Genomic DNA, 18,227 nt, shown 5'->3' on the forward strand with positions numbered 1-18,227 from the left:
CAGTTAATCACCGATATCTTACTCACCGCAGTATTAAATTCCAATGCGTGTAATCATATCACAAAATGTGGTTACGCCTTATTGAATTTGTTTCTTGAAAAACGCGGGCTACTACTAATACGGTGTCTAATGAGTAAGCACTCAAACATCTTGAAATCGCCCATAGCAAACACATATAACCATTGGGCCTTTTATCATCAAATGGATGATCCTACCCCACCTACCATAGACCTCATTTATATCCATGATCCTTTTTTTTTTTTCTTTTGTGGTTAACTACCACCTTTATTCATTCAATGTTACATAAACAACAATTACAGAATCTCATATATATATTTACATTATTTTCTGCATATTTTTTGTTATGTTATCTATTACAAAATATATTGCATGTTTAATGGTGTTTAGTTATGAAACGTTTGTTAACTTATTTATCATAATTTGTGTATCTTTCAGTTTATATATTTGTATTTGATTTGCCCTTTAGATGGGAAATGCTTAACAAGTGGTGTAGTATACCAGGCCACTGTCACAAGAAATGGCACTAACAAAGTTGAAACAATCTATGATCCTACAAAGTGGTGATATTAAATCAAGGCAAGTTAGATTGACTTTCTGATTCAACACCGTCACCACATGTTTACAACGAATGCAATAAGAATAGAAATAAATCGGTAATTTTAGCTGTGGGCCTAAATTGATGAAACATAAATACAAAGACATCGATATTCTTATATTTTTCCATATCACGGTGGTTTGATCGTGTAACTTTCTAAATAGAGCATGCGCACAATCAGTGATCATTATTGGTATTGTCGTTTCCGTCTTCCGGGTGTAATCATCAGTTGACACACACAACTACTAAACACACGGTTATATTATATTGTGTGACTTTACAAATACTATGGAAGTTGTTGGAAGAGACATTGTATTCAACAAGTAATTTTTGGTAAGTTTACGTTCTATACTTCACTTACTTTCCTTAGTATTTTGTGTCTATTAGTGATTTTGTTCATTTGAAGGTGCATTTTGTTCCAAAAAAGAATATTATTATTAAATATTATAGGCTATTATAGGCCTAGGCTAGGCCTAGGCTAGGCTAGTCCTAGGCCTAAACTAGCTAGGGGCCTACTAGCTAAGTAGGTCTAGGCGGCCTACTAGGCCTAGCTAGCTAGCTATGGCATAGATAGGCCTAGGCCTAACTAGAAAGTAGGCTAGGCCTAGGCTACTAGAGAGGCCTAGCTAGCCTAAGAATATTGTTATTACACAGTACCTCCTTGGCCTACATTATTAGCTAGGCTAGTAGGACCTACATACATAGAAGAAAAAAAGAAGTTGTAATGTAAGACTACTAGAGTTTCGAACCTGATAAAACCAAAAATCACTAGACCCACAGAGACACCACACCACTATGCCAACCAACCAGTCGATTGAAATGGTGTTAAACTTTTTATATGAGTTTATGAAAATGTATATGCATTGCAAAATCCATTTTTTCATTTGTTTGAAATGAGTGACCATAGTGTCACATGACCATAGAGGAATTATAATTCCTCCATGGTGTGACCCGATAAAGGAAAACCACAGAGATTGCTTCCTGACCGAACTATAATATTTGATTGTCAATATGTTGTGTTTCATGTATTTTTTGCTAGTGAATGTAATTTTACTCGCTATTTTTTACTGTATACCTCATTTTTAAATCGCATTTCTTTTTAAACAATACTTATGAATAAATTGTCAATCATTTTATTTGAAGATAACTACTAGCAGTGTAATACATTGTTGTTGGAATGTTTGCCCTACTCTGATGTTGACTGTACGGTACTTTATACTAAGACATTGAGAACACTTACAAAGACAGTACCTGCTGCTTACTTGGACTCAAATCTAATCCATAGCCATCAACACAAGTTTGGTGGTCTTGAGGTATGAATGCCAGGATAGTGATTTGGAGGTTGTGGATTCGAGTCCCACCTGAGAATTACTTGCAAATTTATTCACAAGTTTTCTCAATGTATAAAGTACAAATTAGTCAGAGTAGGGCAATAACATCTGACCAATTACCCAACTCCCTAATGCAACTATTCCACAGTACTAATTTAAATACTATTGTATTGTATAGTATAATTCATTGTGATCTTATCTACCTCCATGGTCAGTTCTATCTGATGTTGAGTGACTAGGAGACTTGGATTAATACATTATTTTGCATACATTGTAGCTCAGTATTTTAAATGTGTTTAATTTGCAAAATTGTACAAAATTATTGCAAACACAGATTTAGTTGAAATTAGAACTGATCTAGATCATTTAACACAATATATATTACCAAATACGTTGAATCATGGCTTGCCTCTCGTTATTTGGAGTTAGTTTATACTATGTTATTTAAGTATAATCAGTGCATCTATTGATATATTACCAAACTTTGCGTTGTGATCATCTAGTAAATAATAACATTCATTTCAAAACTTGGCCCAACTATATGAACATCCTTTAGTAGTAATATTACCTTTTTGTGAAATAGTGTTCACCTGATGATCAGTCTCTTTGGAAAGGCACTTTTGTATGCTAATTATATGATACTGTTAGCACCTGAATGAAATCAAATCAACTTTATTTGTTCCACTTTAGTATATAATTATAACTATCAGTACATGGAAAAATTGTTTTCCTTAACAGAACAATAGTATTATTAATTCTATTTAAACTATATAAAAGAATAGAACATCAACATAATAATTTTATTTAAGTTACTATATAATTGTATGCATTATTGATTTGTTAGTGTCACTGGCCTGTTTGTAGTATCACTGGCCTGTTTGTAATGTACTGTCATAATACATCAGCCTTTATTGCAATTCATTGCTGTTGTTACTAAGTGCATCTCTTGAGTGCAATTATTTTAACTACTTTTATAGATATACAGTACATTTGTATTATAACTTAAAATTTAATTTGTTTTTTTTTTGGATGCAGAAACTATTATTTGGTTAAATTGCATTATGTTATAAAGACACTATCCCTACAATTTTTTATGTTTTGTAAAAATAATGCATATATTACTTTAAAAACATTAAACCAGATAATTCCTCTTGTAAATGTACGTTTTATGGTTAAATATGATGAAAAGATAGAAACAATGCACTACCTCTAGCTTGCGTCGATTGTCCTCTCATGAATGGTCTTAAGGCCTAGCCTAGCTACTGTAGGCTTAGTTTCATAGGCCTACCCGGTAAGTATTAACATTGTACGCTAGCTATAGACCTAGCCTGACTTCTGTAGTTGCTGCATTAATTGTCTTACTGTAATTGGCAGAATACAAATTAGGGAAAATTCGGTATTTTCGCTGAAAAGTTACAATTCTTCTATTTGTTTTGGCCTTCACAATTGATCAAAAGTGGGTGAATCACAGAAGGAAACAAAATATCAATGCGCAGACAATTCTGGTATTTATAGCGGGCCGCTTAAATGATTAAAATTGACTTGTATTTTAGATTACATTACATTACAAAATTATCGCAATAGGCCGATATAGTATTTAGTTTTAACATAATATGCAGTTTGTGACCTTAAATTAGATCAACAAAATGTAGAGAACATGTCTTTAATGTATTTATACAACATTAACAAATATTGCAATGGCAGCATTTTTTTAAACTATAAAACCAAGTTGTCACATGAAACAAATTGCCAGAAAGTGCAAATAAATTTATGAATATCAATATGTTGTTGTCAAATCATGTTTGTATGATCCATGAACCATTTATGAACAAGTACAAATTAATTTGAGGTTTTTAAAGCTCAGTTACAGGCATGTATTAAATTTGGTTGAATGTATAAACTAAAAATGTATAATAAGAATAATATAGTAACAATATCAGTATCAGTATATATCATATTCATCCCTCATATTGACATTTAATTGAAAATGAAAAGCCAACGCCATGTGATACTTCCTTAGTTAGGCCTATTGTATAACCGAAGTAATGTACTTCAACTTGTGACAAGATTTATATGTGGTTTTTGTGTTTGCTTATTCACAATGAATGTGCATTGATACAGAGTTCTCAAGTAGTACTACAGAATGTCCATAATTACTATGGAAATTCCGCCCAATTACGGGCATACGGAAATGGAGATTTACTACAGAAATAAATGACAAAACTATTATCAAACTTGTCCTTATGATGGGAAACCCTTGGCAAAACACAATAATTGTGGGAAAATCAATGACCACGCCGTCCTGCTTCTGGGTTGCATTTCGTTTTCATGACGCACCAAGCAACTATAATACTGTCAAATCGGAAAATCATATTGTGCAAATTCAGAAAAATGCATATCCACAGAATTACTGTTTGAAGTGTAAAAATACCACAGAAATGTTGTATTACAGTACTGCGGGAATTATTTATCACAGACTTAAGTTGAGACCCTGCAGTAAATATAAATAGTCAATTCATTTTATAAACTTATGGTACTGACATTATTTGCAAAATAAACGTCAGTGACGGAAATCAGAATTGCAATAGCCAAGCCAAAATCAAACTGTGCTATTTTTCAGGGTTTAATGTACTGCATTGTGCTATGTCACTGATGTATGATCTAACAGTGTATAGGCTATTGACAATATTGAAGGCAATTGTAATGCAAAGCAACTTTGCGTACCTGCATACAATCTTACACAATGGTCTTGTTCAGCAAAAGAAGGCTGCTCTTCAAGTATTCAATTTAACTCAACAAAGTCATGCTTTGTGATTTAGTTGTTTATGAACAACAAAGTTGTCATACTGTACGTCATGATGCCTGTCTGTGGTCTAGGAATAGATTTGGTTAAGCCATGTTGTAATTGCCTATACTTAACAGGATTTTTATCTCAATTCTCTAATGTGCAATTAAGTTCAAAAGGTCATCATCTGATTTTGGCCATTTTGTTTAAGCAACTTTTGTTGGTCAAAATTGTATGACCAGAGCGATTTTGACCTGGATTTTTATTAAAAATTATCATAGAATGTGGATCAAACATATTTTTATATCTAGTAGTCTGGGAGTACACATTATGTAAGCAGCGCCTTGATGTATTTCTTCCAGAGAGAGTGGCTATTCTGAGACATTACTTTTAGTTAGAGCTGACGCAGATATTTTGTGATTTAAAGTAATTAAATTTTAACTCGTCAACTGGCATTCAATATTTTATTTACTTTACTAACTTGCTCTATTAATTACTTTTTCTAGATCATTCAATCATTTACTCTCAGTCTCATGCAATTAGCCCACACAGCAAAACAAACACACTTATAATCATAGATCTGAAAAATGTATACAGTTTTGTAGTAGTTAACATGAACATAGTATGTATTCCCAAAAGTTCATTAGTTTAGTTATAAGTTGACTAACAAGGATACAAGGTTTAACTTTCCCTTATAACTTTATTACTGATTTTATTGTTTTATTTCAGGATGTAATATACCTCAAATTAAACTCTAAACAGTAAAACAAATATCTATGATTAATTTATTAAATTTGTAAAGTAACTCCCACCATAGTGCGGCAGTCAACTACGCAATGTAAACCTTTGATTTTAAGTATATCGCTACTATCAAATTGTCTTAGGAGTTCAAATGTACTGATTGGCCAATCTTACAAAATGATAATTGATAGCCTGGATCCTTTTAGTTTAGTCCCATTCCAAACGTCTTTTAGATCTAATTTCAGGTCACAAACTACATGTAAAAATAAATACTGTATGGTCCTTTTGAGATAATTGTTTTCGTCTTTAATGGTTAAAAATGTGAAAAATAAGTTGATTCTAATCATTTTAGCGGCCCGCTATAAATCCCAACATGCATTGGGCACGGATTAATTTTTTTTTTCTTCAATTCACCCACTTTTCGATCGATCACAAGGCCAAAACAAATGGAAGACTCCTAACATTTCAGAGAAAATACGGGATTTCCTCCAATTTGTATCAACGGAGTCTGGCAAAAACAGAAAGAAATTTAATGTAGCAACTATACAACATCATGCTAGGCCTGTAGATAGCGTTCTTTACTGATGTTTACCAGCTAGGTCTACAAAACTAAGCCTAAATAGGCTAAGCCTAAAGACCATCTACGAGAGGACATGTAGCTTAGGTAGTGCATTGTTTCTCTCTTTTTATCATAATTTACCATAAAACGTACATTTAAGACAAGGAATGACCTGGTTCAATGCTTTTTAAAGTAATATATATGCATTATTTTTACAAAAAGTCACAAATTGTAGGGAATGGGTCTTTAATTGTTATTGTTTATCAATGCAAACCGTGCGAATTGAACCTTTTTTAACATAAACCATTTGTTCAAAATTAAATCCTAAATGCAAAAAATGTTGTTCAAACCATTGATATTTTCCCATATTGTTTTTGTCAGGTTTAATAGATATTTTCATTGGAATTTTGATATCACCGTGTCAAGATGGTATTCTTACGTGTTCGTCTAATGCAAGTTGATAAAGGTGTTGCTAATGTACTTCCTGATGGTGTTGTCTTTGACCCCTACTGTGCTATTAATGTCAAACAAAAGGAAAAATCTGCAAGTAAGTACTGTTTCGAAATTAGTAATTTAAGTTTTTTCAATCTGACTGAGACAATTGGCAGGATGTTCCAAGAGAAAAAAAAAAGCTTAAATGATGCTGAAGTTTAGTACTCATGATCGAATTTACTTTACTTTAAATATTAGATTAAAAATATTATCTTTTTATTTTTAATGCTAATTTAAAAAAAAATAATGTTTAGCTGACATTGACTGATAGTTGCTGTTCAATACAAAAGAAAAAAAAAATGTCATTACCTCTATACCATACTGTGAAAGTGCTAACAAGTTTGTTACAATAAATGGCATTCAGTTAAATGACTTCCTCTTAGGCATGAATTTGCACATTGTATCTATTTCCTGGAGTTACATCCTTGTATCTGGTGCAATATGATAAAAAAAAGTACCCTCAAATTTATGTGCACAGCAGTTTGTAAAATGAAAATAATCGTGAAATTAAGTGACCACAATGTACAAATTGGTTGTTGATCATCTTAGACAAAATTAATAATGTTCGATGCTGATCAATGGTGTCACCAGCTTTTGTTAGGAAGGTCAATGTATCACTGATATTGAGAGGTGGTGTCACAGTTCAACCTCAGCCCCATTATATAAAGGCGAGACTGAGGTGGGAAAATGTTAGCATCATAAGCTTTATATACTGATTGATTGACAGAATGTTTCTGCTGTGCCCTTCAGCAGGTTTTGTGGTGCTTTGTTTTTAAACTGTTGAACCATCCTTGCCAAATATGCAAAACCTTTAAAAATATATAAAGACCTTTAAATACTGTAGCTATGACCCCATTTACACTTCATCGACGATTTATTAGAAGCCGGCTTTCTTTTACACTTACCCAAAAAGCCGACCTTGGGCCCCTACTATTGTGTTTACATTTGTTCTCGCGGAAGAGAGCTCAATGATACGATTTCGCTACATTCACGTCATATCTGCTCATGTGTGCCACCAACCGTCTTAAAAACTTAATATTATTAAGCGTTGTCGATCTACACTAGGCCTATCAAACTTTATCAAAAAAAGCATCAAATAACGATATGTAATATGGATCAAAACAATTGTATTATTGCTTTACTACTAATGTTTGCATCTCGTTACGAAGAAACTAGGCCTATAGGACTAGTAGATGCAGCCCGGCGTCGAGTGAGAAGAAGTAGGCAGGAATTATGTTCATTTTATGACCCCGCGTGTTTACACTATACGAAGTGCCGGCCCGAAGCCCGCAATTGCCGGCCCGAAGCCTACTCTAGACTAGGATCGAGGCCGGCTCGGTTGTTCCCAGAGTGTTTATACTTGTAGACTGTTGGCTCGGAGCCGGCCTCAAGCTGGCCTCGGGCTCGCTAAAAGCAAAAGTGTAAATGGGGTCTATGTTTGTATTTCAATATGATTATAAATGATGTATGTTTCAAGTATGTTTAGTTTTCAGGGACTTCAAATATAATGGCGGACTATTTTGGCTAATAAATTATGTCCGTACGAATGACTGTGCATAGATTCAAATTGGGGTCGTTGCACCCAATGGCGATGTCCGTTAAACTGCAGTATACAAACCTGTATTGAGGTCATTGCACCCAATGGTGATGTCCACTGCAGTATACAAACCTGTATTTCATCTCTATTTTTACTCTATTTTAGGGAATTCCCCACAATCTTTTACTTTACATATTTACTTCATTTTTTTTGTTTGAATAATAAAATATGTTTGTAAATACTTATCTGTAGTCTGTACAGACTATTGAGATACTATAGATGGTCTTAAATAAAATGAATTGATCATTACATATGATACTAAATTATTATTGTTTTTATTAGATGGGTATCAGTTGGTCCAAAAGAAGAAGACTGTATTCCCTGAATGGAACAAATGTTTTGACTCCCATTTGTATGAGGGTCGTGTTATTCAGATTATTGTAATGACAAAACCAAATAAATTCTTAGCCGAATGTTCAGTTCCAATCCATGATCTGGCAGATTATTGTAATGAAGATGGTGAAGTTAAAACAGTTTGGGTAAGTTGGTGCTACCTACAGTACCTGTAGGCTACTTGCAACATTACAAAGTTGGAAACAATTTTTCACTTTATCATTAATCATATCACATCCTTATCTGACATCATCTCATTGAAAATCGGCATATCATAATTATCATCATCTCCTCATCATTATCATAAACGTCATCATCATCATCATATTGATGCAGTCAATATTGCCTATTGTCTTCTGATCTCATTGACATGACAATAGCGTATTTTAGTTGTATTAGGCCCAAAATAAAGTTCTGTTGTTAAACCTCACTGACAAAAAAATGACAATAAATAAACTAACAACAATAAAAATAACAAACATACATTTAAGGCAACATCAGGTTGATTTTTCTATAGCTTTCTCTCTCTTTGCCTTTGTGTAGAGTTGCAAAGGTGTATACTTTGCCCCACAGTATTTGTCAAAAATCAGGAAAATATCAAAAAACATACAGTAACCGACCGTATTTTGTTGTTGCTGTGGTTGGACGACAAAACTATTAGGCTTAATCATCGACCTCATTGCCACAATAATCGTTTCAGTAACTATTTTGTTTGTCATTTTCAGGAAACAATAAAATTAGGTTGGTTATATATTAAGATATTTTTCTATTTTTTAACAGTTAGAGCTTAAACCAGCGGGAAGAATTCAAGTACAACTTAAATGTTTTTCTGAAGGTGCAGAAGGTAATATTATATATAATAATTATATTAGTTCATAACTATATTTAATAACATTTATTTTCTATTCACTGAGGCAATGCTAAACAAAACTACGTTAGTAATATTTATATGAAAGGCAAAGCCATTATTTTATCAATACTTGATAAAATAAATGGTGCATAAAACTGTGAAATATTCCTGTTACATTTGATATCAAAATAAATTGATCAAATTGAATGGTGACAATAATCACACATTTATGTCATCTGTGTAACACATTGTATTAAATATTGAGAAGCCCACCGCGGTAAGCTATCAATTATTTACAGTTTCCTTTATATTAGTGTAAAAATTTCCTTATAATTTACCATGACTGTTTGAAAAGAATTCATTTTGTCAAATATATCCTTGGCTGGGTTATATATTATAATTGCAATGGATTCTTTACAGTTAGCTAATGGTAAGTTTAAAAACATATTTCTTTATATTCTTATTTATTTGTATTTAATTTAATTTACAGTTTGTACCATAAATGCTTTTAAATGTAATGGAATGAAATGCACATGTACAATGCATCACTGTATACGTATTTGGTTCTTTGGTTTCTGTTTCTCATTTAGTTTCCGGGTGCAATCGACGGCATTATTGGTCAGAAAATTCTGTTTATTTCAGATTTAGAGTATAATATTCCTTGAAATTAATAATGTAAACAATGTCTGTCAAAATCTTGTATTGAATATAGTTCGGAAAGCGATAACAATAACAACATTCATTGTCGCACAGTTATGAAAGTTATTTTGGAATAGTTGATATCATAAAGTTTGGTAAATTATTTGGTTTTGTATTTTGTTTTTTTTTCTTACAATATTCAAGAAAACATTTATCAATATTTACACACAAACAAACTTTGTATTCAATAATGTCCAAGAGGTTTAGTTATATGTGAAAATAGTCACTTTATTTTTAATCTGGTCTGAGAGAGAATATAGACAGTTCTTGATTTATTTGATAGCAATTCCAATAAAGATATGTTTGCATGAAGTGAGCATAATAAAAAAGTGTGTACATTATTGTAAACATATATTTAAATCCAATATGTAAACCATTTTTAAAACAAAACATAAAGAATATATATTAATCGACAGATTTTATGCTGCTGTAGTGTAAATTGTCTAGTTTTACTTTTATAAAAAAAAAGTCAAACATAATTTTTTTGTGGTGATTATATGATCCACATGAATATCATATCCAAAGTTTACCAAAATCTAACACTAGGAAGTTGATGCATTTGCATAAATTAAAAACGACTGCAATGTTACACTTTGAAGCCCAATGTTAACAGGGGATTATTTACAAATTCATCAAAATACAAGATACAAGATAACTTTATTGTCAAATAGTTCATCAACGAAACATTTGAAATTGGTTTTTATCATGGCAACTTAATATAAAAATAGAGTAAAATCAGTAAAATGTTAAAACACAAAGTAAAATATACAGAACTGAAAAATATGTACAGATAAAGGTCATAAGGGAACAAATCTACTGTATAAATATTTATTTAATTTCCATGAATAATGCTACTCATACTATCATCCTGGTTGTGATCATTGTTGTTGTTGGTGGTACGACGGGAACTCCCTTGCCTTATTCATTCTCCTTTACATTTGATTCCAACTTCAAGTGCCTGAATTAATGTTTGCAAACCACATATTCCTGTTTTTAATTCTGCTGTTATTGTTTTTGCTTTACAATAGAAATTCCCTTTCCATTGATAAATCCTCTTAAATTTAGTTCCTGATTTTTAACTAGGCAGTATTGCTGATACTGTAATAGTATTATTTAACATTGTAAAATGATTACTCATAGCTAACCACACAACTGTTGATATGCACCAAGGAGGAAATATTGCTGTATTTAAACTATTCAATGCTAAAGGAAACAATACGTTTGAGGTCAACTATTGTTAGTATAAGGGCTAAGACCAGATTTACTAATACGATTTTTTTACAGTAAGCTTGGTTAAAAATAGTGTTATTGAACAGGCATACACCGTATAAAGAAAAAAGACATTTTAAAAATTATTATTAAATTAGTACTTTTTAGTATAAAATGTCTTATTATTAACCTAATTTTATTCATCTATCCAAGATTTTTAATACTTATAATTGGATTAGGGTGTGCCAAAAGACCCTATTAATTATGTATAGATAACAAAGCAAAAACAAAAGTATTGTTATGAGTTGCGTAATAATATATATAGGTATTATCTTCTGACCAGTGCTATTGTGCGAAATCAGATTTTCCAACCCTCAAAGTTATATCTAAAACCGGAAATATTCGGAAGATCGGGAGATAAGAAGGAAAATGTTGGAGGCTCTTAAGCCCCTTTCACACAGAGCTGTAAGACGGTAATATTGCGGTAATTCGTGAACGCCAGCCTATGTGTGAAAAGGTAAAAACCCCTTACCACCTCTGGACCTAGTAAAATTGTGGTAATATTACCGTTGTAAGACTGATCTGTATGAAGAGTCCGCGATATATAACGCAGCGAAGCATTAACAAACCAAGGTTAAAACTGGATATTGCCGCAATTCTATGTGAAAAGGGCTTTATAAACTCAATACAATTCCAAAATTTCATTTTCTTTGTTTTTGGGATTATCTTTAAACAAAATCTGTACCATTTTTAATTATGATATTTCTATATTGGATAGGCAAAAAAAAGGTACAGAATGCTTCCTTACATTTTTTTTTTAAACTTTTCTTTTTCATCCTGTCTTTCCCTTTTTTTTTTTTTTTTTGCAGAGTTTCAAATTGAGGTAAATAATATGAACATGTAATTGTTATAATTCTTTAGAGCCATGCAGAAAATTAATGAGATTTAAATTAAGTTTGTTATTGTTCAGACCCCAGACAACAATTTTAATTCAATCTATTTAATGTTTATTATAATTCAGTCCCCAGGCAACAATTTAGATTCAATCTATTTTAATGTTAATTTTAATTCAGTCCCCAGACAACAATTTAGATTGAAACTATTTTATTGTTTATGATATTCGTGTCCCCAGACTACTATTTAGATTGAAACCCTTATTATCTTTTATAGTTAGCCCCAAGACAACTACTCAAGTTTAAATCAATTTAATTTTATCAACTTGCAACTATTGAATACCAAATAAGTACATATTTTATACTAAATGGACATTGACATCACAAACTCTGATTATCAATATTTCTACACAAAAAAAAACATCAAATTGTCCATATCAAAATGGAACCATTACGTAGAATAAAGACAAACAATAATATTATTACTTATTATTCTTGAAATCAACAGTTTCAATGTGGATGAGGATGGAACATTAGCTGTTCCTATCCTACTACTTGTAGGCCTATCAACAGTTTCAATGTGGATGAGGATGGAACATTAGCTGTTCCTATCCTACTACTTGTAGGCCTATCAACAGTTTCAATGTGGATGAGGAGGGAACATTAGCTGTTCCTATCCTAAACTTGTAGGCCTATCAACAGTTTCAATGTGGATGGGGATGGAACATTAGCTGTTCCTATCCTACTACTTGTAGGCCTATCAACAGTTTCAATGTGGATGGGGATGGATCATAATGTTCCTATCCTACTACTTGTAGGCCTATCAACAGTTTCAATGTGGATGGGGATGGATCATTAGCTGTTCCTATCCTACTACTTGTAGGCCTCAGCTCTTGAAGAATAGAGAGCTTTAGAGTTTATTGAGCCTCATTTAATATTCTAAATGGGAAACTTAAAATAGAAAATTAATATAAATTAAATACAGTTTTGTTGTTTTACGAGTTTTTACAAAAGGTTGATTTCCGTTTTTATATTTGGTCTAAGCTGTTGAAATGAATATTTAGACACAATCTCCAGCTCACTATGGATTAAACCGATCAAACCATTGTAAACAGATTGTAGACATCTAAAAACACTGTACTGGACATTTGCTTTTTGTCATTTGCTTTTTGTCATTTGCTTTATTCTTAATTATTAATTTCAAAATGATAATGACCCTGATATTGATGACTCACTCACATCATTGGTGCTTAGGTAAACCATGGAAGCTATTTCATCAGGGTGTATTCCAATTTAGAATTAGATTCACAGTGGGAGGGTTGCTTTCAATTACTGTATAAATATTGTCATCACTATTTTTGACCATTTGAATTTTAATAAAGTTGTTTATGATGTTATACAGCTACTATTTACTATTTAAAGGGTTTTTCTCGCTTCTTTTTCTCTTTTCAACTCCAGTAAATAAAATCTAACCTCAATCGATATTTGCACAGGTGTGAAAGACATTTTAGAAATACTGTACACTTGTGGATCAGTGGTAGCACTTACAATACAATAAGTCATCCTTATTTAATACTGTACACAAAAACGTATAAAAAAGAAAAGGTATTAAATAAAACAAAGAATTAATAAGGCAGATCAAGATAGTGGTTATAAATGATTATGATTCGACTTTAATGTATATTCATATAGGCCTACTTGCTCAAATGGAATACAACATTGTAAATAGTGAACGAGTCAAATGACCTAGCGGTTAAGGCAGGGTCACTGTTTACCGTACTACTACAGAGCCAACAATATTGGCGTGGGTTTGGGGCCGACTTGCTCCATGGTAGAACAAATCTTCTCGGATAAGGACTATAAACTGTAGGTCAAATGTACACAGTTTATGAGCAATTTAAAGAACCCAGTTCATTATTGGAGACGAGAGTAAGGTGTTAGCCCGGTGAATTGGTTCACAAAATAGTCCTTGATGTATCAGGGGGATTACCACCTATCTGATAGGACAGTGAATAATTTACTATTTGTAATCCTAAAGACATAAAATAAGTAACTAGTGACTGGGGATAAACAGATTTAATATAATATTTATATTGTTAATTTTGAAACGATAAAGATGAGGAAATCTGTAAAAATGAGAAAAACCTGGTTGGAGTGGCTTTTTCAGTTCAGTATACAGTATCCTTGTGGGTTTAGGGTTCCATCTATGCTAACTGTATCATGATATTGTTTTTATTTTACTGTTTTTAGTAAATAATAAATATTTCCTTTTTATTTTACATACCACATACATACATACCTTGATAGGAATCATTCAAAATCAAACTATTTGTTTCCTTCACTATTGAGTTTGTTTGATAAGGTACAGATGCAATACATGAGATTATTGTATTGTAATTCATTAGTGAAACCATCCCACCCATTGTGAATCTAATACTAAAAAACCCACCCATTATTAATGACCATATCGTTGGAGTTGGCTACCTACACCATAGTAGTTCTACCACCTGCTGTGTATAAGTAAATTACATTACTGTAATTACATTTTAGTTTCTACTGTACAGTTCCAAAGTTTGTGATGAAAAACTAAAAAATTAATAACCTGACCATAGAGTAGAACCATTGAATATCAATTTTACAACTGTTGAATGGAACGAAATACCAATATCACATAACATCAACCAAATCGCCAGGGTATATTTCAATTTATACTGTAATTATTACACAATTAAAATTATTCATTTTGCAGGAGATTCAGTGATGCAGAGTGTACATGGACAACCAACTCCTAACAGACAAGAGGAGAAGAATATGGTGGGGTTAACGCATCGCCGTGGTGCTGTCCGCCAGGCAAAGATTCACGAGCACAGGGGTCACAAATTTCAAGGGCACTACTTTAGACAACCTACATATTGTTCCTTATGCAGTGAGTTCATTTGGTAAGAAAGACATTTCCTTTTTAACAAATGTGTAGTTCAGTAAGAAGGTCATGCGTTTGTGAATGATTTTGCAGAATTCTCAATAGTACTGCGCCATAAGGTGTGGTAATAGTATATTTTTAGAACACAGTTCTGTGACAAGGGGCTAGCAAAATGCACAAGCGTGCATTTGTTAATGATTATCAGCATAGAGATGGTTATGTACCTGTACACAGTAAAGTAAAGTGTAAAAATTTACAGTTACCATATTTGGTTAAAGAAAAGCTTTTTAAGAGTGCTTGTCACCAAAAATCAGACATATTCGTAATTTAGTGGCAAGGGTCAAAATTTCGAATTGGCTCATATTTTGCACATCGGTAGACCTTGATGTAAGTAAACCTGATGTGTAGTTTGTTTGGTAAAATATCGCTTAGTTTTCGAGAAAATCGAAAAATAACGATTTTCGGTCAATTTTGTTAATTTTTGGTGTATAATTTACATTAAGTTTAACAGCCTCTGGAAGCCAAACGTAGCTACCTAGCGTTTAAATATTTTACACTTATGTTAACTAGCATCTTGACAATAATTAAGTAAAGTTTCAAAAAATTTGATGAAATTCTAAGATTTTTACTAATTAATTACTAATTAGCATATATAAAACTCTTAAAAAGTAGGGTAAAAACAAACGCGTTTTTTTTCATGTGCGACGAATTTTTTTTAAATAAAAAAATCATCAATCTAAAGTTTAGATACTAATATTTATGAATCAAGTAAAAAAAAATTGGGGAAACTTATTTGCGCTCCGCGCCAGAGCCACAAATTTGTAAGAAATTCAGATTTTAGAGAAGATTTTATCTGTCGGCAAGATCAATCGGATGTACCTATTGTTCTCTATTTACATATTTAAGGTAAATTTTACTATGAGAAACAAACTTTAAAGGTAAACTGAAAGGTCCTGAATAATTTGGATTTACGTTTTAATATAAACACAAACTAAAAATAAATTTCTAGTAAAATTTAAACGACTAACCCATGATGAAATTAAGCAATTACTATCTGAGCTCAACATTATAACTCGCTTAGCTTCATCAAGCCTGTTATGTTTTCCACAAGGTGAATTTATTCTCGCGAATTGAACATTTTTTGCATGCGCAGTTTATTTTTATCAACAACGTGTTCCATTGGGCGTGCGCGTATACGCGAAAATGTTTGATTTGCGCGAATAATTTCGCCTAGTGGAAAACAGGCTTTACAACATAATTTTCTTATCTTCTCATATAGGGAGTTTTCGCACGAGCACGTTAACGCTATTTTCCAAGCTCTGCCCACTTTGTAAACAACTTGATCTGTGCGTGCGCAAGCATTACGAAAAACTTTAGTTACGTGCGTCGAGAACCTTATTTCTGAAAAATAGCGTCAATGAAAAACGTTAACCAAAACATGATTAAACATGCCTGGCTAGGCTTAGTCTCTAAACCCAAGGTATTCCGTGATTTGTTTTAATACTTGTGGCGTATGTTGCGTGCGCTACACATGTGTTGCGTTCTACACTTCCCGTAGAAGCGCGAAATCAAAACGAGCAAGTACGTTAACGCAAATGTTCGCTGAACTCTGTTGTTATGCAAATGAGTAGAATGGTGACAACCGTTAACGTTCATGTGCTCGTGCGAAATTTCCTAATAATTCGTGGCCTAAACAATAAATTATTGTTTTACCATTGTTTCACCCCTTCGCTTTATTAAAAATTTACAGAACGCGACTTAAAATACTAACAATTTAGACAACAGAATCGTCCCACATATTAAATTGTTATTTTAAAGAATTCTCACAGACACAGTTTTACCTTCGTTGCTACCTTAATCAATCGAGCAACTGCACGTGGAAACCAGCTTTCCCAGCAAATCAATGTATGGCTTCTTGCGCTTTATGGTTATATCTGTGGTATCAAGTTCAAGAGAAGTACACATTTCTTGCAACATTGGCAAAGAGAATCTGGAGAGTTTTTCTTGAGCTTTCAGTTCACAAATATTATGCCTTTCAAACATTATTGGATGCTGTAAGCCTATTGTGTCCAGTACGGTTTGCGACAAAATTTGAATTTCTCTTTCTTTTTTTGAATCGTCTCCATTTTCTTGGACTTCGTCACCATCTTCATTACTGTCGTAATCATCATCTTCGTCATCATCATCATCATGAACGGCTGCATCTGTCCTCCTTTTTTTAGCTAAGCGTGAGAAAAAACTTGCAATCTGCTGTGCTGTTAAAAATTCACTCTTGCTAAATAGATGTGAACCATCGCTGTGCCTGGCCGATCTCATCTCTCGTGAGACATCACATGGATCAGCTTTCTGTCCTGTCTGCTCTCCAACGTCAAAAACATCAATAAGGTAGGTTTTCTGTGGAACAGAAAATCGGGTTTTTTTTGCAGAGGACTTTAACGCCCAGCCCATTTGCAGGTCGGGGCCAATGTCAAACCGTGGCAAATCGTTGGTTCTTGTTGGTTCTGGATTTTTAGAAGTACCCTCTTCTAGTTGTGTTGCGTATAATTTCATTGCCCTGTCATATAGTGTTTCATGTTCTAGTGCGTTCTTGTGATTTTCATAATCTAAGTGTTTCTCTAGGGAAGAGTATCTCTGATATGACCTAATGCAACCTTGTTCGCGATAAAAGAACAGTTTGCTGGGGGTGCCAGGACTTTCTTCACTTTCTATTTGTTCGTCGTCATTTATATCAGCTTGTTCTTCATGAGATGTCTTGGCTTGTATTCTTGCTTTTACTGTAATAAATGATACTTGATTTTGATCAGACGTTGTATCCTTGTTATGAATTAAATTGGGTAGTTTCGAGGGCACACAGAATTTACTCAAAAGTAGATTTTGTCCTGCACCAATACCATACGCCATCCACACCTTCATGGACCTGCTTCCATACTCTATGTTGTTGATGTGACTCACGCCTTTCCATTTCCCTGCTGCACAAATAGTACCAGTAGGTAAAGCACAAACTATGACTTTCACTCCAGGAATGCCTCCAAAGGACTCAATTGCTGCCTTCATCTGCTCTGGATTTTCAATATCTTTTCCTGAATTAAGATATTTATTCATGTGATTTTTGATATGGGCTGCCTTGCGGTCACATGCGCCCTTCCCCCCTTGAGGGTCCGAAAAATCAATACGTCGGATTTTGATCTTCGTTTCTTTCGCT

The 18,227-nt window shown here is 33.0% G+C and overlaps 1 protein-coding gene across 2 annotated transcripts in view; it reads left to right on the plus strand.

Moving 5' to 3' along the window:
• Positions 1 to 855: 855 nt before the first annotated feature.
• LOC144856037 (protein kinase C delta type-like) overlaps positions 856 to 18,227 on the plus strand; it is a 33,919-nt gene continuing 16,547 nt past the window's right edge. The window contains exons 1-5 of one of the 2 annotated variants that reach the window (XM_078714015.1): positions 856 to 959; positions 6,423 to 6,579; positions 8,404 to 8,600; positions 9,235 to 9,298; positions 14,855 to 15,044. In XM_078714015.1, coding sequence (XP_078570141.1) covers positions 6,459 to 6,579; positions 8,404 to 8,600; positions 9,235 to 9,298; positions 14,855 to 15,044 — 572 coding nt within the window. In that variant the 5' untranslated portion in view covers positions 856 to 959; positions 6,423 to 6,458. Of the gene's footprint in view, positions 960 to 6,413; positions 6,580 to 8,403; positions 8,601 to 9,234; positions 9,299 to 14,854; positions 15,045 to 18,227 lie in introns of those variants that run through there. The other variant, XM_078714016.1, reaches the window with a different exon arrangement.

Source organism: Antedon bifida, chromosome 11 (genome assembly GCF_963402885.1).
Source record: "Antedon bifida chromosome 11, ecAntBifi1.1, whole genome shotgun sequence".
NCBI classification, from domain to species: Eukaryota; Metazoa; Echinodermata; class Crinoidea; order Comatulida; family Antedonidae; genus Antedon; species Antedon bifida.